This window comes from Sphaerodactylus townsendi, linkage group LG01 (assembly GCF_021028975.2).
Source record: "Sphaerodactylus townsendi isolate TG3544 linkage group LG01, MPM_Stown_v2.3, whole genome shotgun sequence".
NCBI classification, from domain to species: domain Eukaryota; kingdom Metazoa; phylum Chordata; class Lepidosauria; order Squamata; family Sphaerodactylidae; genus Sphaerodactylus; species Sphaerodactylus townsendi.
The window spans coordinates 60,272,498-60,299,521 of NC_059425.1; the positions used below are offsets into that span (position 1 = coordinate 60,272,498).

General features: G+C 43.0%; 1 protein-coding gene and 1 long non-coding RNA gene across 2 annotated transcripts in view; one reads left to right on the forward strand and one right to left on the reverse strand.

Annotated features, from left to right (window-relative positions):
* Positions 1 to 2,068, reverse strand: part of LOC125432587 — a 53,948-nt gene extending 51,880 nt beyond the window's left edge. The window contains exon 1 of the long non-coding RNA XR_007244502.1: positions 1,982 to 2,068. This is a non-coding gene — a long non-coding RNA (uncharacterized LOC125432587). The remainder of the gene's footprint in view (positions 1 to 1,981) is intronic.
* TGFB2 (transforming growth factor beta 2) overlaps positions 2,042 to 27,024 on the forward strand; it is a 124,524-nt gene continuing 99,541 nt past the window's right edge. The window contains exon 1 of the mRNA XM_048495980.1: positions 2,042 to 2,384. Coding sequence (XP_048351937.1) covers positions 2,042 to 2,384 — 343 coding nt within the window. The remainder of the gene's footprint in view (positions 2,385 to 27,024) is intronic.

Sequence of the window (27,024 nt, forward strand, 5' to 3'; positions counted from 1 at the left end):
GTTATTGTGTGAGTATAAATGAAGAACAAGAGAAATGGCAGGGTTTTTTTTTTTAAAAAAGGGAGACAATTATTAGATCCCCGATAGGAACTATGTGAGGATAATGAGATCCCTATGCACTTAAGTTGTTTGTGGGAGTTCAACATCCAGTACAACTCTATGACTGTTATACTTTTCTCAAGCAGCAGCAAAGAAAGTGGGGGAGGGTTGAAACTCAATAGATGATGATCCCATTGGCCAGTGAGTACAAAAGTTGTTATTGTTTTTTTAAAAAAACTTTGTTGGGGTTATTTAGACACTGCAAAGTTGGGGAGTGATCAGATGCACTTCCACCACCATCTCTCCTATAAATGTATACCTTTAAGGGTCTATTTAGCTTGTTTTCTTGAATCTTAGCCCCTTCCTTTCTTTAATAAAGTGAAGAAAAAATACCGTTCTGAAATCTATTCACTTTCTCTCTCCTGCCACCAAAGGGACTAAACCATTGCAGCGTCTCCTTTAAGATCTGAACTCTCCCAGCCAGAGAAATAATCTCCTTCTCCCATCTTTGTCTTGTTATGGACGTTGACCACCACCGGGTTGTTCCCATATTTCCCTAGATCTGCTTGCCTCATAGAAAGAAGAAAAAAGGAGGGGGGAACGACCAGCCTGGGTTAAAGGAGAAGGCAATGGTAATTGGAGGAATCCTCCGCTGCCAGCAATCCCCCCCCCCCATCACCACGTCATTTTGTTGGGAGGCAAACACATGGTGCGGGGAGCCCTTATAAATTCTCCCTCTCTCGGCAAGACCGTGATGTTATCTGCTGGCAAAAGTTCCCCTCTTCCTAGCAGCGAGGCAAGCAAAGTGGCTCGTAGAGGCTCCGAAGGAGAGAAGAGACAGGAGGAAAGTGAGCATCGGCCGAGCCAGGGCTGCGCTCGAGGCCGAAGGAGCAAAACCCAGTCACCTCCTTAGGAAGGAAAGGTGCCAAGGCCAGAGAAAAGGGGAGACCAAGCTGGACAGCCCCTCTGAAAACCTCGAGGCTGAGCAACCGGCAGGCAGCTCCGTCTTGTTGACGGTGATCGGGATTTTTTTCTAATTGTGGAGGAGGAGGAAGAGGAGGGAGCTGCTGGAAAAATCGTGCTGCCCAGAAGTGGCCAGAGAGGAGGGAGGTTAGCTGGTGGGTTGGTGCAAACGGGAGTAGTAGCGGCCGCCTGCGGGCCACGGGGAAGTCGGCTCCGCTCCGCTCGCAGCCCGCGCCACGAGGAGGGGAGGGGAGAGGGGGACCCGCAGAACAAGAAGCCCGCAGAGCCACCCTCGTTCGTCGCCAGTCTGTGGCGCCTGTGCTAGCACGCACTTCCACCCACCCACCCACGTGGGCGCTTGTCGCCGCTGCTGGACACCAGCCCCTGGGGCCAAAGGGGGGGCCGCGAGCTGCCTCCAGGAAGGGGGGCGTCTCCGACTGCCAGCCAGTGCCACCCCAGTGGTGGAGCCCGTGAGAGGCCGAGCTCAGAAGCCCGCCGTTTCAGCGGCGGCAGCTGTCTCTTGCACGCCACTCCTGCCGCTCTCCAAGAAACTCCGGGACTGACCTGATTTGTCAGGGCGTGATTATTAAGAGCGATTTCTTATATGCCTATGTTCAAGGGGGAGAAGCGGCCGTCTTTTCTGGTTGAATTTTATGCCGTGAGAGCAGCCTTTAAAACACGCTCGCAACCTGTTGCATTTGATTTTGCTTTCACGCTCATCAACCTGTTGCAGTTTCTAATAGCGATTGCTGGGTTTCACTCGCCAGTTCCTGCAAACGTTCACTTGCAATCTTTCCACCGGGAATTGCGACCTGTGGCACTCCAAATCGTGCAAGTTTGGACCGACGGACTAGTGCACGCTGGTATTTGGACTAGCGATCTGTTGTAACTTAAAAAAACAACCCAAACATATATTTTACAAGTCCCGACTTTCTTTGCACGTTACCACTGAACAATCCGAGTAAAATACCCAACTCACCTTTCACGGGAAGGGTGGAGAAGCGCGATTTCCTCGGGAGTTGCTGGTCCGCTCTCTAAAATGCACTGCTATCTCCTGAGTGTCTTCCTCATCCTGGATCTTGCCGCGGTGGCCTTCGCTTTGTCTACCTGCAGCACTCTCGATATGGATCAGTTTATGCGCAAGAGGATAGAAGCTATCCGAGGGCAGATCCTGAGCAAACTCAAACTCACCAGCCCTCCGGAAGAGTTCCCGGAGCCCGAGGAGGTTCCCCCGGAGGTCATTTCAATCTACAACAGCACCAGGGACCTGCTCCAGGAGAAAGCCAACCACAGAGCGGCCACTTGCGAAAAGGAGCGGAGCGAGGAGGAGTATTACGCGAAAGAGGTGTATAAAATTGACCTGCCTTTTTACCATTCAGAAAGTAAGTATCGTGTGTTTGTGCGTGCCTAAGCGAAAGGGGGGGGGGGGGCAGATCAAAATCTAATAACAAGGGGCAGTTCGTGGAGTTGTTTTGCAGGGAAACGGTGGAGACCCCGGGCCAGGTGTCTGCAACTTTCCGCCGCGTAACCGGCTTTTTTGAGCCCCCCCCGCCCCCCGCAGCGTTGTTATTGTTTCTGAAACGTCTTTTGCTCTGTGAAGGGGCGATGATGGGGAAGAAGGACTTGCCACCAATGTTTAATGGGACTCACTTGAACTTAGTCTTGGAATGCGTGAAATAATAGAAGAGGGTGCCTCTGAGCATCGACAGAGTGCCTTTGTCTTGCCATCTCGGTTGTCGAGAAGAACTTACAAGACGCAGGATCTGACTTCCAAACAGGTTTTGCCTCTGACTTTCTCATTTTAGAGTCATCTTTGATTGTAAGAGGCTGCTGACATCTATGGTGTAGCCTTCCCGCATGTTTGACAGTGCCTGGTGCCTTCAGATGCCAGCCCTCCTTAACTGTTCTTTGCATACTCACCGTCAAACTGTTGTTTGTTTTTCATAGTTCTCCTTTGGGTGGGAAATCAGTTCTTCCCAATGTTCTGTCTGATGTTTCCCCCTACCTCCCCATCTCTGCTTTAGCGGCCAGCAATCAATGTAAAGCTTCCCCTTCAGTATTCTGCCAGCACCTGGGTCAACAAACCTCCTTCAAACAGGATTAGCTAACTTGTCTCACCCCGCCCCCTCTTCTTATCTATCACTTTCCAAGCCCCAGTAAAGTTGGTATCCTCTAGAAGGGATCTTTCCATGGCTGGTGTGTATCTGGCATCTGAAGGCATGGTTCTATTTCAGTGCACCTTAGGTTTAAAAAAAAATCAAATTCAGAATGGTCTCCACCCCAAAAGCACATTTTTCTCTGAATATCACTGTTAAAATTAGTGCAGCCATGAAGGCTGGGATCCTGGGAGTGCCTGTTAGATCCTATTTGGTAGTCAAACTAGTTTTCATTGACCCTATTTCCAGGTACCAAATCCTGCCTTCATTTTTCTTTTAAAACTCCAACTTCATGGACACAGCCTGTGAATGTTTCAACTGGAATTGGTTGTATGCGCTCCTTTCTGGAAAGTAAATTAGAGCCAGAAGGACCTGCGTTGCTACCTTGGTTGAGAACCAGAGACAGAGTTTGAGTGTTGGAGGTGCAAGAAATGAATTCATATTCCAGCTTTTCTTTGGCCATGTGACCATTTGTCTGGTAGCTTCCATTCCCCAGCTTTAAAATAAATACATTAAAGATTGTTTTTAGGGAGTACTGAATTTAGAGTGCTGTGCAGCAAACTAACGTATCCTGTGATGGTAATATATCACCTCTTTTTATGGGAGATGGGGCATGGAAAGATTTTTGTAAAAGTAACTTGTAGGAATCTGCCCTTTGTGGCCCCCCCCCCCCCCCCGTACTTGATACACAGCATGCTTGGTCTGTCCCTCAAAAACATGTACCTTTTGTTGAACTAGTAACTTTATCCTAGACTTTCTAATTGCAGCCTCTGCTGTTTATTTTGAATGTAACAAAGGTGTAGCTTTGAAGCTTGCTGAGGCTTGCTAGGGAGAATCCCAGTATGCCAGCTGGAAGAGTAAGCCAACCTCCCCATTTGCTGTTAGATGCTTCCTCTTTCTTCTTTTGTTGTTAAATGACAGTCTCAGTATAGAGGACACCCCAGCCATCAGAGGATTGTATTATTGCAATTAAGAAACCATTCAGAATGGCTGTGATAAATAGACTCCACCCTTGTTGCCCTGAGGAAGACTTAGTAAAGTGTGTTGGAGCCAAGGGAGTACGTGCAAGAGCCCTAAGCATAATTTGTAGCAGCAACACTGAGGCAGAGAAAATAACTTAAGGCATTTTAAGAAATGCATATAGATGCCCACCCACCCACACTGGCTGGCATTTTGGAAAGAAGTCATTCCTTTATTTACACCCAGGGAGGCCCTGCTCTGAGAATGTTTACCGATGGATGAAGACCATAAGGCTTTAAGAAGAGCTTCTTGACCTACACTGATGACCTTTAAAGAAGTTTTTTTTCTTCCTGAGGTAACCTCCCCTAATCTTTCTGACCACACTGCTGCTGCTGTTGCTGCTTTCTCCACAAGTACGTCAAGAACCTGTGCTGCCAAAAAACCGAATAAACCCTGACCATGCTTTCTGGGAAATTAAAATATCAGAATGAAGTGGAGTGTTGTCCCAGCAATAAAAGTTCTACTATTTTTGAAAATCCCCTTCGAAGGCCAGGCTGTTGAAAAATTCAGCAGAGGACAAGTGTAGATTACGGGTATCCACCAATAGAGAGCATCAGAAGTTTGAGAGCTGAAGGTCTGCTCGCTTTAAGGCAGTCCAGCCGTGCCAGTGCTTGACTAGGAAGATCATAGTTACTGGGTTAACTGTTTTTCCACTGCATTCCAGTTATATATACTGGGCTGAGCAGTACATACTGAGGGGGAAAAGGGAACAAAAATTGTCTATATAAATGTGCGTGTGTGTTTTCAGAACTCAAATGCATATTCAATTCACTATCTATGCATTTGGACTTGGAAGCAGAACTGCTTCACACACTTTCCTTCTGATTCTCAAGATCCCACACTAGCGAGGGAGGCAGTGATGAGGGAGAGGAAGGGAGATCTCTATGAAATACGGAGGTCACAGAGTGAAAGGCCTGGGAAAGGACCATCATTCAGAGTTTTTTAAAGGAATCTTTTTACCACAGAGATGTTAGCATTTGGTAACCAATTGCGGCCCAAGTATTACAAATATGCTCTAATTATACTCACAGTCAGCTATATATCACTGCCCAGATCCCTGATAGGTCTTTGTGGGACGTTTTGCAAAGTTCAGTCTAAATATTTTTAGCAATGGAGGGATTTAAAAGGAAAATGCAAAGAGATATTGTATATATCCCAAGGCATATTTTGTCTTAAATATTATCCTTGGCCAACTGTACTATATAAATACAGTAAATATGAATAGTGCTGGCATGGTGCCAATCTCCTGGGATGAATTTTAGTCAAGAAGGTATTTATGGGATATAAATAATACTGTGTCAACATTTAAAGAAGGGATCTGATTAGTCCAGAATTTATTCAAATTAATCCTTTCACGTGCTGTTAGTTTAAGGCTCAAAGTGAAATTGTACTGAGGTTTTGGTGATAGTGTGCACTGAGGGAATAAGAAAGAACTGGGCTCCTGCCTGATTGTTTAGCAGAACTTAAAGACACACTAACTCAAGTTTCACACAGAAATCAACAGAATGGACAAGCCTAGGTTTGGAAAGTACAGACAAGGCAATATCACCAACTGGTTTTCATCACCCAATTGTAGGACTGCATCCTCCCGCCAGATGGGTGCTATGTGTCCCACAAAATACAGAATGCCTTGTCTGTATTTACTATTTTCTTAGAAGGCTCCAGTGTGCTGCAGCTAAGATGTTGTGAAGTTCAGAACTGTAGCTCTCCATATGAAGGTCAATGGAAAAATTATAGATTTTAATGGATCTGGCTTCTACCCTAATGCTATATAAGGTGATCTATCACAGACATAAATCATTCCTCTTTCCTAGGATTTCTACACATTCTTTTTTTGTCAGAGAATCAAGAGTGTCTGGTGGAATTTTCAATGCCGCACTAAGCCACAGGGCCCACACATCACAATTGAAGTGGTATAAAGTAATCCTTACAGCCGAGTCCAAATAAGTTTATATAATAGATAGTGAAGGACTCAATGAGCTACAGGGATGGGGAACTACAATGAGCTACAGGGATGTGGTCCTGATTTGGATAGCTCCAGGCTACCCTGATCTCAGTAAGCAGGGTCTGTCCTGGTTAGTATTTGGATGGGAGACTACCAAGGAATACCATGGTCATGATATGGAGACAGGTAATGGAAAACTCCTTCTGAATGTCTCTTTCTCTGAAAACTCTATAGGGTCACCATAAGTTAGTTGAGACTTTAAGGCACAAAAAAAGTGAAAAGGCCTTAGAGTGCCAGAGCCACTGCCAGTCAGAGTAGAAAATAGTGTTCTTGTTAACCTAATAGTCTAATTCGGGTTAAGGCTGCTCCATGTGTTTAGGTTTCTCAAGAATCAGAAGCTGAGGCTTGTTAATATGCTGTAGAATATCGGTTTTTCAGTAAGTATACACGTGGGAGCGGGGGAGGGTCTACAAATCATGGCTTCCAACCATGTGTAATTCTGTCATCCATGCTGGTAAAAATGTGCATTTGTCCCCATTTGTGTACATATATAATTGTAGAATCCTAGACCTGAAAAGGATTGTATAGGGCAGTGATGGTGAACCTTTTTGAGACCGAGTGCCCAAATTGCAACCCAGAACCCACTTATTTATCGCAAAGTGCCAACATGACAATTTAACCTGAATACTGAGGTTTTAGTTTAGAAAAAATGGTTGGCTCTGAGGTGTGGGCTACTCAGGAGTAAGCTTGGTGGTAGTCGGTGGCTTTACTTTGAAGCAACCGTGCAATGCTTCGAATGGGTGAATCATGACCCTAGGAGGGTTTACTCAGAAGCAAGCTCCATTGTCAGCAACCGAGCTTACTCCCAGGTAAAGGATCGCGCTTTAGTTATTCGCATGAAAATCAGTGGGTTTTAACAGTGCTTAACAGGGTTACCTACACTGCTTCCCCCAAACTAGGTCTTAGGTTTAATGCTAATAATCAAGCCCAGCGGCCCAGGCTAGTCTAGATGTATGGGGGGGCACTCTGTTTGCACGTGCCCACAGAGAGGGCTCTGAGTGCCACCTCTGGCACCCGTGCCATAGGATTGCCACCACTGGTATAGGGAATCTACTCTAACCCCCTCCCGAGTGCAGGAAACCAGAGCTTGAATGTTCCTGACAGTTGACTTCTGAGCCTCTGGAAATTACCCTGTCCCCAGGTTATTGGTTCCACTCTTATTGTTAGGAAGTTTCTTCTAATGTTCAAGCAAAACATATTGTCCATCAGCTTAAGACCATTATATCTTGTCGTCTGTAAAATGTTTTCGGTGTACACCTCAAAAGCTTAATTCAGGATTCCTTCTGACTTCTTTTCTGAGTCCCACTGACCATTTTTAGAAAGTATGTGGCTGCCTATAGTAGCCTTTTAAAATTAATTCCATCTCCTGTGGCATCCATTTTTTGTTAAGTCCATGACTGTGAGTTACAATTCTAAAGGTGTCCATGCTTGCAAATTCTTCCCAGTTGAATGAACAAATGGGGACCTGCAAAGAACCTGCAGGAGCAGGCATCCAATTCCCCCTTCTCCCTCCCTCAACCCAATCTCTCTCTCTCTTTGTGTTTCTGTTTATCTCTGTCTCTTTCCCTCACTGCCTTCTGTTACACTCTCCTTTCCTTTCCCCCTCCCTTGCCCACCATGTCACTTTTATCTTCTCTTTTTCATCAGTGGAGAAACAAGGATGACAGACCTGGTAATGGTGGGAAAATAGCTATAGTTCCTCCACCTGCAGGCCACTGCCAGAAAGGCAGTAGTGTGAGGCCTGACAGTGGCACCAACAATTCCTCTTTTTTCCCTTTGCAGTGCTACCACTGGTTTCCCTGCATGCAGTTTTGTGCTGAAGAGAAGAAATAATTGAAGGGCAGGTGGCATGGTGGTCCAACACTAGTGGAGTGAAGTTCCTTGGGGAGGGTTAACCCACTCATTTTGGGTGAATTTTTAGATTTTTCTGCAAGTTGTGGACAGGGCAGGTTTGTAGAAAAATCTCCCATTTATTCACCTGGCCCTGATCTGCAGATTTAAATATTCCACAGATGGGACTATGTTGAAAGTTAGGTATATGGATATGTTTTAAAATATTTAGACATATTAAAATATTTTTGTATGCCTTATTGTAGCCTTAGGATGAGGAGTACCAACCATTGCACCAGATCAAAGCCAACCGTTTAGACTTCATTCACACATTTTTTGATTACTGTACACATGATCACTAAATGGATGAACGGTCTCTTTTGAAAAGCATTGTATTTAACGTAAAAGAGTATTCCTTATGTGGTGTTCTATGTGTGGTGGACACTTCATACATATAAGTCTTTGTTTTTAAACCATCAAGTGATACATGAGTATTTATGAACTAGCCTTCTTTACAAACAGATATACTGACTTAGACCTGGATGATGTCGATTTTGTTCAGTCTTGCTGTTGACAAGGCTTGTACCCTTAGCTTTGGTATTGGAATACAGCACAGGGATACAACACAGATATAACAGAATGCAACACAGTGGTAGACAAAGAAGAAGTTCTGGCAGCCATTGATAAACTAAATGCTATCAAATCCCCTGACCCAGGTTGCATTCACGCAAGAGTTCTTAAGGAGCTCAAGCATGAAATTGCTGATTTTCTCACTTTAATATGCAACTTATCCCTGAAATCAGCCTCCATCCCTGAAGACTGGAAGATGGCCAATGTCACACCAGTCTTTAAGAAAGGATCTAGGGGGGGACCCAGGAAATTACAGGCCTGTCAGTTTGACATCTGTTCCTGGTAAATTACTAGAATCTATCATTAAAGATAAAATGATCAAACATGTAGAAAAGCAAGTCCTACCTTACAAACTTACTAGATTTCTTTGAGGGTATAAACAGGCATGTGGATAAAGGAGAACCAGTGGACATTATCTTCTTGGATTTCCAAAAGACTTTTGACAAAGTTTCTCACCAGAGACTACCAGTATTGAGAAAACTCAGCAATGAAGGAATAAGAGGGGAAGTCCTCCTATGGATTCAAAACTGGTTGAGAAACAGGAAGCAAAGTGTGGGTGTAAATGGGCCTTTCTCAAAATGGAGAGATGTAGGGAGTGGGGTCCCCCAAGGATCTGTTTTGGGACCGGTGCTCTTTAACCTATTCATAAATGACCTGGAAGTAGGGGTGGGTAGCGTGGTGGCCAAGTTTGTGGATGATACCAAATTATGGAGTGGTGTGAGAACCACAAAGGATTGTGAAGAGCTCTAAGCAGACCTTGATAAATTAGGTGATTGGGCTAAGAAATGGCAAATGCAGTTCAATGTAGCAAAATGTAAAGTGATGCACATAGGGGCAAAAATCCAAACTTCACATACACGCTACAGGGGTCAGTGCTATCAGTCACAGACCAAGGCTCCTTCCGCACACGCAAAATAATGCACTTTCAAGCTGCTTTCACAACTGTTTTTGCCATTCCGCACAGCTTCAAAGAGCCCTGAAAGCAGCTTGAAAGTGCATTATTCTGCGTGTGCGGAATGAGCCCAAGAAAGGGATTTGGGTGTCTTAGTTGGTAGTTCCATGGGAATATCAACTCAATGCATGGCAGCTGTGAAAAAGGCAATCTCTATGCTGGGGATAATTAGGAAAAGAATTGATAGTAAAACTACAAAGATTGTCATGCCCTTATATAAAACAGTGGTGCGACCACACTTGGAGTACTGTGTTCAGTTCTGATCGCCACATCTCAAAAAGGATATCGAAGAGATAGAAAAAGTGTAGAGAAGGGCAACGAGGATGATTGAGTGTTTGGAGCACCTTCCTTATGAGGAGAGGCTGCAGCGTTTGGGACTCTTTTGTTTGGAGAGGAGACGTCTGAGGCGGGATATGGTTGAAGTCTACAAAATTAGGCATGGGGTAGAAAATGTTGACAGAGTGAAATTTTTCTCTCTTTCTCACAATACTAGAACCAGGGGGCATTCATTGAAAATGCTGGGGGGAAGAATTAGGACTAATAAAAGAAAACACTTCTTCATGCAACGCGTGATTGGTGTTTGGAATATGCTGCCACAGGAGGTGGTGAATGCCCACTAACCTGAATTGCTTTAAAAGGGGCTTGGACAGATTTATGGAGGGGAAGTTGATCTATGGCTACCAATCTTTGATTATCCTTGATCTGAGATTGCAAATGCCTTAGCAGACCAGGTGCTCAGGAGCAGCAGCAGCAGAAGGCCATTGCTTTCACATCCTGTGAGCTCCCAAAGGTATCTGGTGGGCCACTGTGAGTAGCAGGCTCTTTCTTATGTTCTTTAGGGAAAAAAATCAGTTACATTCAGGAATTTAGGTTGGATTGTACAGTTTGTCTCTAATAGGTATAAATGGGTCAATTATGTCTTCTTTACTGAGGAAAAGTTTTCGCTCACTGTAATGAGAGTTTTGCTTGAATAAGAACTGGGCTTAAGTTTAGAGAATAACTTATCACTTTGATGTTTAGAAGTTGGGGTATAAATTTACAGAGTCCTGAAAAACTGCAACTGTTTATATTTTTTGCAGGAGTTCCACATGAAAGTTAAACTAATTTAAAGCAGAACAGCTCAGCCCCATACCCCTTAAATGGAATCTCTAGTCTACACCTCAATTTTATGAGAGCCACTGGTGTGATTTATCCTTCCATTAGCTCTGTTGCATGAATATTTGCTTCACATCATTTTTTTTCTTTTTCTTTGCTTAGTATTTTACCTAATGAAAGAAAACATTATAAACCAGCTACATACAATGACATGTTTCTATTTTATCAACAAGGAATTGATTTACTGGTGTTTATGTGTGTGTGGGTGGGGTGTGGGGGGAGGCAGTTCTTTCCTTTAGAGGAATTGAGTTACCAGTGCAGTACAGAGGAATACCCAAGCAGGAGTGAGTAAAGAGAACAGAAGCTGCACCTTTAATCACACTTCCTAGCAAGGAAGAAATTGAAACTCTGGATAACTTGCTTTCAGTAGTCAATCATATGACTGGGCCTGTGCAAGGTAAAAATCTGATGGATACTGAGGTGCTGTAATAACTTTGATGGAATGTGAAATGGTAGTACAGCCCAGTCTCATCAGATCTCAGAATCTAAGCAGGGTGTGAACTTGGATGGGGGACCACCAAGGAACACTGCAGAGGAAGACAATGGCAACCACCTCACTTGTCTTGAAAGCCCCTTGCTAGGGTTGCCAAAAGTCAGTTTGGACTTGATGGCACTTATGTACATAAAAAGTCTGGTAGTGGGAAGGAGCAGTGGGTTATCAAGTTGGACTTAACAGAAATGAACTGTTCTGCTGTGAAGTTTTTGAAGTCCTAATCAGCTACTTAGTCAAAGGAGTGGGGTTATGATGTTCAGAGCCCACAATGGTTTGGTGTCATTCCATTGTCTCAGATGTCCATTCTTTTTTTGGGGGGAATGAGGGTGGGGCAGGTGGAATTGTAGATGGGGCAGGTGGAATTGTAGAGAAGGCTAGATTTGTCCCAATGCTGTCAGCTGCAAATTTCTATTTTAGACTATGATACTAGTTCATATAGTTGCAACTGTAGAAGAAAATTAAACAGTCATGCATGTGCCTAATGTGGAATATGGATGGTGCTGGAAACATTAGAAGTTCCATATGAATCATGGAAGTAGAATGGTGCGATGGTTCCCCTCACTCACACCTTCTTATCTTCTTCAGGCAGGGAACTACTCACCGACTTCTCCTGTCCGTTTTTTTCCTGCTTTTTCTCCTTCAGGGACTGAGGTGCTTCAGAAAATGGTAGCCTTTGGTGGAAAGCACTTCCCTTCAGACTTGTAACACACCCAGCAGGTGAAGGATGCTCATTGACTTTATTCCTTTCCAGGCACACCCCTCACAAAGGCACACTAAAATAAATACTGGAGGCAGATTAAAATTTAAACTGATTAAAGATTTATTAACAGATAGAGGAGATTGTAAAGGGAGGAATAATAACTTGGAGATGGATTTTGATGAAACAAATAAGGTAGGATACATGAATAAAATAAATAAATAAACACACACACGCTATCCACAAAGGGTTGGCATGGAGTTTTGTTTCTCAGCACAGCACTTAACAAGATTGTTCAGTTCAGTTTAGATGTTATAGTTTCTTAGATGTTTAACAGATTGTATTGTGCTTTTAAATTTACAGATGGTACTGGCTATTGGCTTCCTCACATACAGGGTCCTAACACTGACTTGGAACTTATACATAGTACCTCCACACAGCTCACACAGTTAGAAAACTCTCAAAATAAAACGTACACTCTCTACTGAGGTAAACCAAAGCAAATCCCAATACCGCAAGCCCATTGTTATTGTCAAACCTCGGATCTGGAAATCACGGACACTGTAGATTTGTTCTAAAGCCTTTAATTCAGAGCATAGGTAACATCGTAAAAGAGGAATCTGGCGATTCCCACGCAAACCCCTTACCGATATCCTGTTGCCCCCTCCCACCGAGCCAAATGGCTCCCACTCTCCTCTACAAACTACAAAGCATTCACTAAAAAGCATTGCGAGCCTGGGAACAGTTCACACCTTCCTTTGATAAGATTTGTGTCCGGGATACCCTGGGGCACTGAGGGGAAGATGCCAGGCTTTTGCCCCACTGAGGGGAAGATGCCAGGCTTTCGCCATCCACATCAGAGGATGGTACACCACCTCCGCCTGCCCTACCTGCCATTTGGCACTGACAGGCTCAGTCCTGACAGTTATACAGAAATCCTTCTCTCACTAGAATATATTCCTATCCTAGTTTATTATGGCCATACAGCTTGGCCCTCTAATAAACCCTTTCACCGGTATACTTTATCAGTGTATATATTTGCTTTCACCCAGCACTCGAGCTGATAACAGTAGCAGTCCCACACTTTGACTGACTACTCCCCTCAGATATGTTTAGCTTTTCCACACACAGTTAAAGCAGACAGCACTTAGCAGCAGGAATGCTCAAGACAAAAAAGCTTCACAGATTCTTCTGACAGGGAGTTAATCTCTTCACTCTGCATCTTACTTTGCCAATCAGACTGCAGGAGGTCACAGCCAGTCAGGTGGTTCCCTTGTTTCCAAGGCCTTTTTGCCTCATTCTGACTGTATGGAGTAAGTTGTTTTCAACAAAACTACACTTCAAAAAATAATATTTCCTTGCAGTCTGTCACAGATGGTTTGTATTGTTTGCCAAGCAGGCATAGCATTCTGGCCTTCATTCTCATCTACTGAACAATATCATCAAGCTGACTATGCCAAAGGTCTTTAGCTGATAGTACGCCTCTTTGATTCTGGCAGCCATGCCTATAAACTGCCTGATTACATGATTCTAGGGCTTCACCACACTTGACAATGGCCAAATCTCATTTTGGAACAGAGACAAATCCAGACACTTACAAATGAGTCACATTTGGGAAAGTTTACAGGCTGCAAGTACAGTACATCTCCCAATGCTCTCTAGTGTAAAGAGTGAAAACTAGTCATCTGGGACAATGACCAAGTACCTTAACATGAAACAGACTTGGGCTGTCTGAAGAAGAGGATCTGAAGTCTTCATTGTTTTGGGAAATTATAAAAAGCTATGGAGGAAGATTCCTGACCTGGATTGCCCCAGGTTAGCCTGATCTTATCAGATCTAAGCTAAGTAGGATTGGCCCTGGTTAGAATTTGGATGAGCAGCCTCTAAGAACTACCAGGGTCATAATTCAGAGGCAGACAATGGCAGATCATCTTCCAACATCTTTTGCTTTGAAAACCCTATGGGGTTGCCATAAGTCAGCTGTGACTTGATGGCACATACATGCACACACGAAGAATAGCTTGGAAAAAAAGGTAAATGAGGAAGCAAAGTGAATATTTCTTCCATTCCTCTTCAGTTCCCAGGAAAATGCTTAAACTTTGTCCAGTTGTTCCCATTTGTTCTCTCAGCAGCCTGCATCTTACCACACCTCTCAGCAAAACCTTCAGTCTAAATGGCTCTTCCTATAGCAGAAGTGCTTCTTAAATTGGAGGAAGCCTTCTCAGACAGAGCAGTAAGATACAGACTACTGGACATCAGTGGAACTTTTCTGTGCTACTTTAAGTGGCCGGTGGGTAATAATGAAATTTCCATACAGGAAGAAAACTAGCTCATTTAGAAGAAAGGTTTTCTTCTGTGCTGGATTTCTATGTATGATGTTCCCCTCCCCAAATATATAATATATATACAAAATCCTTGAAACGTGTGATCATCCACCTGCCATCTGAAATGGTGTAGTGCATTTTACTATCTAAAGATTCCCTCATGTTGTATTTTTGCATTTACCAAGCCATAATAACCTTCTTCTGCTGTTGCAGTGTTAATTGGTTAATCAGGGTGGAACTTAGTGTGGCTGACTCAGATTTACATTTTTTGTTGTTTTTTTCTGCCAGGAGTTGTGAGGTACTGGAAGTGGCAGTCCTAGGTGAAAGATAGGCAATAGGAGGAAATCAATAACAGAGGCATCTGGGGTTCAGAAATGCACCTTGCTAATGAAACACTGTGCTCTTTAGCTTCTGCTAATAGAAACTGTGTTGTGGTAGGGTAGTCACCTGCAAGCACTACACCTGACACTGTATCCTGGTGTCCTTGACTCTAGTTGCAACTGGGATGGTGTGACATTCAAAATCAGCTGTGACATTCAAAATCAGCAGAGTCTGCCGACAAGAAATGAGACAAGACATTAGCAGTTTGTGAATCTGTGTTCTTTTGGTACTTTGTCCCTTGTCGTTATAGTGAGTGGATTTTGTGCAGAGGAAGAGATTTGGGGGTGCAGTGTGTAGCCCCACACTTTGTGTGTCTGCACACCAAGATACACTGTATTCATCATGGAATTCCTTGATTCTGTGCAGGGCTAGAAGGGATCTATGCCCTATTTACTATACTGGTTGCAAGCACCATGTATTACTAGTTACAAGAGTGTGTTAAGGGATTAGCCACCATACTGCCAAGTGTGAGCTTCCAGTGGCAACTCCATGTAGAAGCATTGCAGGGGCCCAGTTCTAATGAGGAGCAAGGTGTGGTGGGAGAATTGGCTCTTACCTTCCCTGTGGACTGTTTTCTTAAGCCCAAATGGTGCTGGGGTGTTACTTGCCCTGTTGAGGAGTTGCATGTCCAAGCATTCAGTGCATGTGCAGCTCACTATGGGGAAAATAATGCCCCCTGCACAGTTTTGGCTTAGGAAAATAATGTTGGTGGGGCTCTTTTACACTTGCGTACAGTCCTGACAAGAACTGGGCTGCTGCAGCATTTCTAAATGGAGTTGCCTCAGGAACCTGAAGCTGCAGTATTGCTGCTAGCCACTGGTGAACTTGGTGTAATTTGTAATTCATAGTTTGACCCTTAATAATAAAGGGTAGCCATTTGCCTCTGTAGGAAATCTATATAGGAATGTTTGGAGACAATTAATTTAAATGTGGCTAAATCAATTCACTTGGGGGTAAGCAATCGCAGTTTTACATATATAATGGTAGCATCTGAACTGGCTGAGACCTACCAGGAAGAGAACTTGAGGTCATGATTACAATTGCATGAAAGTGTTAGCTCAATGTATGTTAGCGTGGTAGTGTAGAAAAAGAGAACTGTGGGCATGAATGGTGTGAGGATAGTGCAGGGCGGACATTTTTTCTTGTGATACTATAATAATGGGTCATATGATGGAATTTGGTTATAGATTCAGGACAGTGAAAAGGAAGTATTTTCTTGTATAACAGAAATGTACAACTAACTTAGTAAATTTGGTGCCACAAGATGTTACAGTGGGCCTTAGGAAAATAGTCTTTAAAAGGAATCTAGAGAAACTAATCGAAAAAGAAGTTTGGATTTATACCCCACCTTTTTCTCCTGTAAGAAGTCTCAAAGCTGCTTACAAATGCCTTCTCTTCCTCGCCCAACAGCAGACACCTTGTAAGTGGGGTTGAGATTGTTCTGAGTTGACTGTGACTAGCCCAAGGTCCCCTAGCAGCCTTCATGCCTTAAAAAAATCGAACCTGAAATTGTTCAGTTCTCCCCTTGCTCACCCCATTTCCCAAGCTCTCTAGGCTCGGAAAGCATTAGTGGGGGACAGACCCTTCTCTTGTACATGATTTCCAAGCCCCCAGAGGGCTTTTAAAGTGTTGTCAGGGGATAGGTTCTACTGGAGGGGAAGGACGTCTGGATGGGATGGGTGTTTCCCAGCTCGTTTTCAGGGAGACAGAATGTTGTTTTTCGTCACTTCCTGGGAACCAGCTGGACGCCCATTTTGGCTCCAGTTTAAATCCTGTGTCTGCAGGGAGAACGAGGTGGGAAACACCCATCCCATCCAGATGTCCTCCATCCCTCCCAGTAGAAGGCCCCTTCACGGTAAGTAACCAATGGACCGTTCTCCATGCCATGTTGAGCTTGCTGGTATGACTTCTTCTCCCCCCCCCCCCCCCCCGCTAACTTCCAATTCCATGTGGTCTTGGGAAATGGCAGCAGGAGAAGAAAACTTAAAAAGCTGAAAAAAAACATATTTGTATTCCACTTTCAAATACACCTTTTTCTTTTCAATCGGTAAAAGACACCCTGCCTCCCAAAGCCAGTTTGGCTATTTTTGGATTTTTCTGCAATTCAAATTTGCCAGATCACTAAGTCTAGTTCCCTCATGTTCTACCCTTCATATTTTTCCCAATCATAACAAAGTGCATGTGCTCAGCATTTAGGGCTGTAACTTAGGATCTAACCCAGGATATGTCTTGCTTCTTATTGGCAGATGGGTAAAGGGTTGTCTCCATTGGCAGATTTGATTTCCTCATAAAAGGAAGTTGTGAAATCTGAGAAAGTTATTGCTTTGATCTGAGGAAAGAAGATGACCCTATTTAAGGGAAAGTGCCTCTTGTATGTTAACCGAGATTCTGCCTTTCTTCATTACAAAAGGGTTGCTAAATTCACATTCTGCTTTTAACTCTCTAAAATAATGGTCTTTAATTTGTAGGTTATCAGGGACAAAGCATCCCTAAAAGTATCCAGCTGGCCTCAACCCTGAGTTCAGCCTGGTGGAACTCCCTCTCTGATGAGACCAGAGCCCTGTGGGTCCTAGCACAGCTCCACAGAACATGAACGATGTCGACATTCCACCAGGCTTTTGGTTGAGGCAGCTGCAGCTTAATTTAAACATGGCTGGCCTCCTGAATCTTTTCGCCCACCCAAGCCTTCCCCCCACAGTCTTATTTTTGTTTAAGATAAAACTCAAATTAGGAAGGAGGTATTAGGAATGGAATATTTGTTTATTAAATCTGAAAAACACAATCTTGGTGGGATGGTTTTGACAGATTTATAGAATTGTTGTGAGATTTGTATGAAATTATTTTAGTATTTGTGATTCTTGTATGACTTGATTTTATTGTTAGCCACCCTGAGCCTGGCCTTATGCTGGGATAGGGTGGGATATTACATTTAAACAAACAAACAAACAAATAAATAGGAGATCATGAGCTCAGAGACTCCACTGTGATTGAAACAGAATTTCTCTCTGAGAATATGGTTTTCAAGGGGATTCCCACTAGCTGTTTTCTTCTTGTAGCATTTTACTTTCACTTTAATGGATACAAAGAAGGATTGAATTGCATAATCCTGTATTAGGTTCCATTTCTTATGACAAAGAGTCAAACCAGGAAAAGTAATTGGCACGCACACTCTTATGCAGATGTAAAATGGGGGCCTCTATATGTGTATTTTCTAGTTTCAAAATTTTTGATTTTTTAATGCACAAAACCTGAAACTGTTTGCCCAGTCACTTCTGTGTTGTTAAGGGGTTAAATAACTGCTTCTCACGCCATATGCTGTTAACTTCACAGGAAACAGAAATGTTGGCATTCCTTTCTGAAACGTACTCTCCTATTAGTGACAGTGTGATCCGAAAGAACCTCTTCCAGTTGGCCCCTGGCTGCCTTTGCCTGCACAGTGTCTCTCATCTCAAAGTCTTTCTGCACAGCAGATTCAGTGGAGGTTCCCAGTGCATCTTGACAAAACAAGTCATTAGTGAGAATACACAAATGTTTCCATTCCCATTACAAAGCCATATGTTATCCTTTTTTAAAATAAAAAAGAGATGCATTTTTTTCAGCCAGGGAAGGATATGCTCTCCAGGTATTATTTTAATTTAATAATGAGTTAGGAGTGCAGCACCAGCATCGTTTAGAGCAAAGCAGTGTATTTGCTCATTTGTTTGGATTGTGTTTGCTGTCTGCTTGCAACAGCAACTTGGATTATTTTGTTTTGTTTGCTGCTTCTCCTAACAAGGCTGTCCATGAGTGGGATGCCTAATGGCACAATTCCTGTCAGTTTGCTTCCTGGAATGGCATGGCATGGTGGCTTCGCCCAAAATCCACTTTGCTATTTAAAGTCTTGAGGTTGCCTGCAATTGCCACAACTAGGGCCAGAGCAGTGGAAGGCAGGTAAAGAAAGAAGGGCAAAGGGCCTCAGCACCGGAACTCTATACTATTGATAACCACCTCACAGGGGTTTTCAGGCTTAAAATTGGTGGCACTTTTGATTGTTAAACTTCAAAAGAGATGTTGCCAAATCAGCTGCCAGGAGAATCAGCAAGAATTCCCCTTGCAACTGGGAGGTTTCTAGTTTATGTTTTCTACGTCCTGAACCTTCTTTTGCCTAGTCAGACAAGACTCAGGGATGTAAACATGTATTCTGAGTGTAGGGGAATGGTAGGAGTGCTTGGATGAGAGTGACTACTAGAAAAGAGGAACATTTCCTCAGCCCCCCCCCCCCCGGCTAAGTTTAATATTGGATTAATATTAATGGATTAATATTAATGGATTAATATTGGATTAATATTAATGGAAGTTCTGCACATGAATCAGAATGAAAACTGTAGGCTGCAAAGGTAGATGCAAAGGAAATATATTATATTAGCTACTGCAGAGTAACTGCATTTGCAAATACTACTTTAAATACAGTATTTGGGAATACAAGCAATAGGGACCTGCCCAGAGGCGTTCTTCCCATTGGGCAAAGTGGGCAGCTGCCCAGGGCGCCACCTTGTGGTGGGCAACAAAATTGCAGGTTTGTTTGTGGGAGATTTTGTATTTTCACTGTTTTTCCGTTTTTGGCCTGCAGGGGGCGCAGTTTTTAGCTAACAGCACCAAAATTTATGGGATTTTTTGGGAGACTCTCCTGATGATATGACCTGGGTTTGGTGAGGTTTGGTTTAGGGAGTACAAAGTTATGGTCTCCCAAAGGGAGTGCCCCCATCCCCCATTGTTTCCAATGGGAGCTAATAGGAGATGGGGGCTACATCTTTGAGGGTTCATAACTTTGGACTCCCTGAACCAAACTTCACCAAACCTGGGTGGTATCATTAGCAGGCTCTCATGAAGATACTCTGAAATTTTGGTGCTGCTATCTTAATAATTGCACCCCTGACAGCAGGCACCCCCTAAATTTCCCCAGATTCTCTTTTTAAATCCACTCCCTTCCTGCCAATGCTTGTTTTCTTTCTTTATTTTATTCTCGCAATGCCGAATAAAGGTTGTTGTTGTTGTTGTTGTTATTGTAGATTTCACAGCTGCCAGATCTTTAGCTGGTTGTTGGCCTTCATTACAATTCGATCCTCACCCAGAGACCTAGGAAGTTGTAATGTATTGGCGTAGTATTTGTGCGGATCCCAGCAGGGCTGCCTTCTGAATTTGACAGATGTTAATTGTGTCAATTCGAAGATGTTTCAAGTGCTGCCCTAGTGTTTTTGGGATGGTGCCCAGCGTGCCAGTTACCACTGGGACGACTTCCGCTGGTTTGTGCCATAGACGCTGAAGCTCGATTTTCAAATCGCTATATCTAGTGACCTTCTCGTGTTCTTTTTCAATGACCCTGCTGTCACCGGGGACTGCTATGTTGATGATGGTCACTTGACCTTCTCATTTCCCATTACTTTCTCTGGACAATGTTCCCACTAGTTCTTAGCTGTTCTTATGTAGTTGTTATTATCATTATCATTATCATTATTATTAAAATCCACCCCCTTCGGCATGGATTTAAAGGGAGAATCTGAGGTCCCCAGTTTTAACATTGAAAATCCCGAGATGTTGTTTCAGGGTGGGGGAGAATCCACCCCAAAATAGCATCACTTTCAATGTTGTTTAAACTGGGGACCCTAGATTCTCCCTTTAAGGTGGATTAAAAAGGAGAATCTGGGCTCCTTAGTTTAAACGCCATTGAAAATGATGCTGTTTGGGGGTGGATTCCAGCATCACTTGTTTAAACTAGGGAGCCCAGATTCTCCTTTTAAATCCACCTTAAAGGGAGAATCTGGGGGTCTCCAGTTTAAATAACATTGAAAGTGATGCTGTTTCCCCCAATTGGGGGGACTGGATACAACATCATAAAATGTTTTCATCGCAGTAACAAAACATTTTGAAAGCATTTTGAAAAGGTTTTCCAAAAATTATTTCTGCTGTGTGGCATGGCCCATTGCTGTGTTCAGATTTGTGAGTTGGGGGATGTTCTATAATGTGATGGTGACTTTGAAATGACCTGGTGGAAAAAATCATTGTTTGGTCATGGTGGGAGAGGGTAGCCGCCTATGGGGGGGGGGGCATCAAACTCAGGTTTTCCCAGGGCTCCAGTTTGCCTAGGTACGCCTCTGGACCTGCCTTTAAATTATCAGCTCTTCAGAACTCTGACATCTGTGAATACTGCTCAGATTCTCTTTCAGGTCATGTAGCTGATAGTCTTTTTAAAGAATATTTACTGCATCTGTTCATCTCTAAATGTTGGCAATAACTCCAAGGGAAAAATCCCTTTGGGTTGGGTCCAGCTTATCATGGTCTGTTCATGGAACTGAACTTTTGGAACTCTCCCCCCTGCTGCCCTCTACCTTGCCTTTAAAAGCTCTGCCTCATATGCTGAGGTATAATATTGAAGTCTCTAGTAGAAGGGAAGAATAAGTAAAAATTGTCACCTTCTTGTGGCAGAAAACAGCCTTCAGATTTCTTGGAATACATTTGCTCGACTGCAATATTTGGAAGACAATTCATTGTCTCTGAATGGGCTTTGGCATTCTAAATTGCAAGAAACCACAAGATCAACCACCATAGCAATGCAGAGCCATCTTGACTCTCAGTTCTTCAGCAGTCCAAACTTCTCTATGCCACAAACACAGCAAGGTAATTGCAGAGCAAATAGTTCCAGGAGGTTCAGGTAGGTGAGCCAAGCCACTTGCTGCAGGGTAAAGTTGAAAATCCACAAAGCCTTCAGGTTCTCCAACCAGTGTGACTTGGGAAAGAATTTCACTCTGTCCTCAATTTCAGCAATTAGCCAGACTCCTAAGCAGAACCCATCCAAATCAAACAGTATATGACTCTGGAATTCAGTTGTTGCAAACAGTTCCTGAAATAGGCATGCTGAACTTTCCTTCAATAAATACAAATTTCAGTAACTGTTCATGATAGGTAATATTTGTGTGATGGCATTTGGTTTAAAGGGTAAGAAAAAATCCTGTCAGAGAATGAAAATGCTAACTCACTGCAACATCTTTTTAGTCAAAGGCAACAGGATAGAAAAAAGAGAAATGTAAAATTGAACTTGCCCTTGTTTCTTTGGCTCCTTGTCAAATCCATTCTGTAGAATCCATTCTGTACTGAAAAACATGTCTATATACATTGGGTCTCATGCAAAGGTTTTTTATAACACTGAGCTGTTGTCTAACCCTCACATTTTTGGGTTTCATGTTGTGCTAAATCCAGACCTCACAACATGGATCTTAAACCCTAGTTGATTTCTCTCTCTCTCTCTCCTTCACTTCTTCCCCACCCCCTGCAAAAGTATCCAAGAGGGAGGTCTTGCCTGTACGAGAATACAGTATTATATTTTTAAAAGTATGCCTAAATCTGTTTAAAAGCATTAAACCATCTGTTGTTGCCAAAGCTCAAATCGGAATGTTCTGGGAACGATAATTTAATTTTTAGTGGTTGGATTGGTGTCAGCAATGGCAATTTCGACACTTCCTGGGGAGAGTCTATCAGTGATGATTGTACATTCACAGCAAAATGTAGCAGTAAATCTCTCATTCTTTCCAACTCCCTGTTTTCACTTGTAGAAATTCATGATATTTTTCTTGTTTGGCCAGTGTCAGTATCAGAGTGTTTACACTGGCCTCCTCTCATTTAAAACCCTGCCTTGAATTTTAAAAGGCAGCCTGATTTCTGCTGAAGATTTTCCTTTTTTTCTAGTACCATTTTTGCTTATATTTAATTTTTGCAAGTTAGCAACTTCCTGTAGTCAAAGTAGGTATTACAGTAAAATGGAGACTCTGAACCACTCTGGGAGGTATGGATCCCAGCAAATTTTATACTTTATAAATATTAGACTTTATAAAGACTGTTTGCACAGTCCAAAATGCCTCTAGAACTTGCTCAGAGATGTCCCGTATGTGGATGTAAAAGGATAGATACAGACTGAAGAAGGGATAGCTTTATGGAACTAAGAAAGGTACACAACATAGGAAACAAACTGCAGTGAAGAAAGACTAATCACATATCAAAGGAGAGTAAAGGTTAACAGTCGAAGAAAAAATATTTGGTAGGGAGAGTAAATCGAAACGATTTGAGGGGTTTTATGCATGGTGTTATTGCATTTGTTCTGGTCCCTTGCTTCTTTGGTTTATCCCATCTTCCACATACTCTTCAGATCCGTTAGTGTTTGCCTCATATTTTCCCCAGTTTTTTTCCTGGTTCTTTTAGGACCTGTGCTGCCCTTATCTTTCCTAGTAATCAAATTGAGTCACATTGGTTTGTATATAGAATGTTCTCTGCACTTTCACTGGTTCCTCTCACTTTCTGCCCATTTTCTATTGACTAGATTGTTACTGTGGGACACCTGTGCCCTGTTCTATCTTTCTCTTCCCTTGATCTCAATAATGAGGAATTTTTATTCTTTGTGTCAGGAAGTTTTCAAGTATTTTCTTTTTAAACACTCATCATATCTCTCAACAAGAAGGCAAAGGTGCAATGATTGTTCCTCCCACTTTCTTGGTACCTTTTGCTCTTTCTGCCTGATTTTTTTTGTCACAATCATTTGCTTCCTTGCACTTTCCAGCCACTTAGTTTTCATTCTTTGCTGCCTTCATGATTTATGTTTTTGATGTGCCTCTTTCTCTCACAGAATAAAGGATATTTTCCCCTTGTCTAAGTATGTCTTTGAAAAAAACTCTTGATTTCTAACACCCTCCCCCCTTCTGCTTTGTTCATCTTTTCTGGGGATTTAATTCCTTATGGTTTGGTATTTGTTATCAGTGTCAATTATTTTGGGGACTGTCTCCCCATCCCTCATGCATTGTTCTTGATTTGCATGATTGCCGTTAAGTACTAGCTGCTTGAAAGCAATCAATTAGATGAGGGAGCAATGGATTCCTCTCCATTTTCTTGCTGGTTATCAACAGGAGAACTTTTAAAAATCAGTTTGCAACCCCAAATGTCCAAATATTGGGGTGAAATTTTAAGTGGAGGGCATTTTTCCACCAGAATAATGTGGCCACTGTCATGTATTCAAACGCAAGCTCTTCTTCTAGTGCAGGGGTCTGCAACCTGTGGCTCTCCAGATGTTCATGGACTACAATTCCCATCGCCCCTGCCAGCATGGTGCTGGCAGGGGCTGGTGGGAATTGTAGACCATGAACATCTGGAGTGCCGCAGGTTGCAGACCCCTGTTCTAGTGCTTGAAGGGGAGGGGGAGAGGGTTGGCTCAGTGACACCACTGATGCTGACAGCATCCTTGCTCGAAATTCCAGTCTTTTTAAAAGGCATGTATATCAAGAAACTGAATCAACATAGTCTCTGGAAAAATGTGGAGAGAAGAAAGACATGTGGAACTGCCATGCTCAACAATATTCCAGTGTTAGTGGACTGACTGCTTTGAAAAGCAGGAATAAGCTGCATGTGCAAAAATCACCAAATTCTGAGTTAGAAGAGTAGAAATTATCATATGAAAAAAATTGTAATAAGTAGAAATGAAAGATTTGAATGTCAGTGCAAACATACAATTCCCACAAGAAAAAGACTGTTGACAGCAGTGGAAATGGTCCGAAAGAAAAAGCAAACAATGAAGAAAGTTAACAAAATGAGTGAGAAAGGCCGTTTCTGCACGGCCGTTTTACGACGGCCTGGGGGCGCCAAAAAAGGCGCCCCCAGGCCGCTGTTCGCACAGGCGCCGCTGCTGCAATGCAGCAGCGGCGACCTGACGCTCCTTCCCTCCCCCCAGGGCAGCGTCAAGCCGCCCTAAACAACAATCCTTTAAAGGGTTGTTGTTGGGGAGGGATCGTCTTCCCTGCGGCGCGGTGCGAACCGCGCCACCGGGAAGACGCTTTCTCCCTCCCCCGCCCCACTTACGGTGTCCTCCTCGTTGCCTGCGGGGCGTAAGCCCCACACTGTCCACATAATTGTCCCTCTGACCTCCAGGGGTCGGAGGGGCAGCGTGAAGCGGGCTGGCGACGCTTCAAGTATAGCGCAGGCTCAATGCATGGAGGACAACGTAAGCGGGGTGGGAGGGCGAGGCAACGGTGCCGTCGCGGAGCCAGCTTCGCCTTCTGCCGGGTCTTCCTCCCGTTGCCCTGCTCGCTTGACGCCATATGAAGAAGTGCTCAGCTTCACGTACCGGTTGCAGAACTCCTGCCGGGCGAAGCAGGGGCCGTGCAGAAACGGCCAAAGAGAATTACATATCAAGACAGAGAGAAGCACATGCAGTCACATAAGTCCTGTGGGGGGGGGGGGATAAATGTTGGAAGCAGTGCCTATGCTTCACAAAATGAGCATCAGTTGATGAAGTATAAACAGAATATAAAGTGTTTTAAAATATAAAACTTGGTAGAAAATGAGAAACAGTTTTTAAAAACATGAAAAGGTTGTAAACACTACCACAAGTATAAAGATGGAAGCACAACTCATAGTTTAAAAGAACTGAACACTTGGTTGGCTGCCTCTTGCATCATGAGAGGGCTCCTTCCATCAGGGAAATAATGGAATGCTATGTAAATAAGGGGGGGGGGGGAGAACAGATAAAATTATAAATGTTACTAAAGTAATTGTTGAGTATATATTGACATTAAAGATAGCAAAATAGAAAATTTGTCCTTTAGTTAGAGGGCCAGTGTGGGAAATCAGATAGTTAAGATACACATAATACAACTATTCAAAAGATTTACAAATGCATAAAATCAAAAGAAAGCAATGTCCAAGGTGTGTACATGTATACATGATAGAATAAAGTGGGAAGCATTGTCACCTGAGTGTATTTTTTATGCTGAGGCTATTGGTCTGTTAAGGTAACTACCATCTGCTTTGATGGGTCTCAGGTAGAGGTATTACCTGACCCTTTTAACTGGCACTGATGGGCCCTGACCTGGGATTCTGCATGCAGCACAGATGCTCCACCACTGATTTGGCTCATGATCAGTAATGCTATTATAGATTTGTACCCATTATTTCAAGAAAGAAACACTGTTCCAGGATGTTTTGGAAATCCTTTTTGAAATGTGGTTTTTTTGCCTTTGATGAATCACTGTTAGAGCTGTAGTTATACATGAGCTGTAAAAATAAGTTGGAAAAATAAATAGTATGGCAGGTTATTGGTAGCAGCATTTGATAGCAGATGTCAACTGGTAGCAGCATATGGCAGCAATATGGTCATTGCATGTGGTTTCAGAATTCGGGGAATAAGCATGAGTTTATGCACTGTACCTTCTTGGTATTCCATACGTGCACACCCTTTCTCATAATAAATGGCAATCTGACCATGAAGACCTTGCAAATAAACATATTTTAATGTCTTTCCATCATTCCTTCTCTCAGAGCTGTTTCTAATCTATCAGCCAAGGTGGGCTGTATATCTAAAAGGTCCTCCAAGAACACATGCAAAACCACACCTTTAATGTGTATGAGTATGGAACCTTCCAATTGCTACAAATAAGTGATGATTAAGAATAAAAGCAAGGATGAAATTCATGAGTGAAGTCTTTATACATAAGCAAAGTTTGCGCTTATTGGAACTGAAAACACTGGCCAAAGCCACTTGCTGAAAAGAAGCAGTTGGAGTCAAGATGTATATGCCATAAACCATCTTAAAAGGAAAGCAATTTAGGAAGAAGGCATGTGCCAACAGAAGTAATGTGTATTTGGCTTTTATATAGTTGCCTGTTTTGAGATATTTCCAAGAGTCAAGGTGGTCAGGCATACCAATGTTAGTTGCATGGATTTGTTTATGTCACCAGGGGAATAGCTTTAGAAGTAAACTGATACCTCAGAAATTATAGTCTTATTTTCCATTACAGTTCAGATGTATTGGAATCTTCCAACAGAAATTTTCCAAATCCTGTATTATGGGGTACCCAACTTTTTGAGCCTACAGGCACATTTAGAATTCTGAGACCGTGTGGTGGGTGCAACCACATACTGGCTGCAGCACGCTGAAAAATGTTAGGGAGTGAGGATATGCATAACTCTAATGGTAACTCTTCAACATCTACCAGGCATACGGTTGAGGCAGTTATGGTTTTTTCCATCACAACCTTCCCCATTCTCCACCTTCCATCTTCTTCCACCCTCTTTCCTTAGTGAGTTTAGGACTATAATTTAAAAGAACTGACACCATCAGTTGAGAGCATTTATAAGGTGTTTTAAATTGATTTTATTGTTTTATAAAAAAATGTTGGATGCCACCCCAAACCTGTGAGGGGAAGGGTGGCATTTTCAATCAGTGAAATAAACAAACATTTCAGGCAGAAGCTCTCTTTGAAAGGATGCCTTTTTAAATGGATGTGTTTTTAAAAATATTTTCCTACATGCACACAGCTTACCTTCACTCATGTGGTAAAAAACTTCATGCTGGATTGTAGTTGCT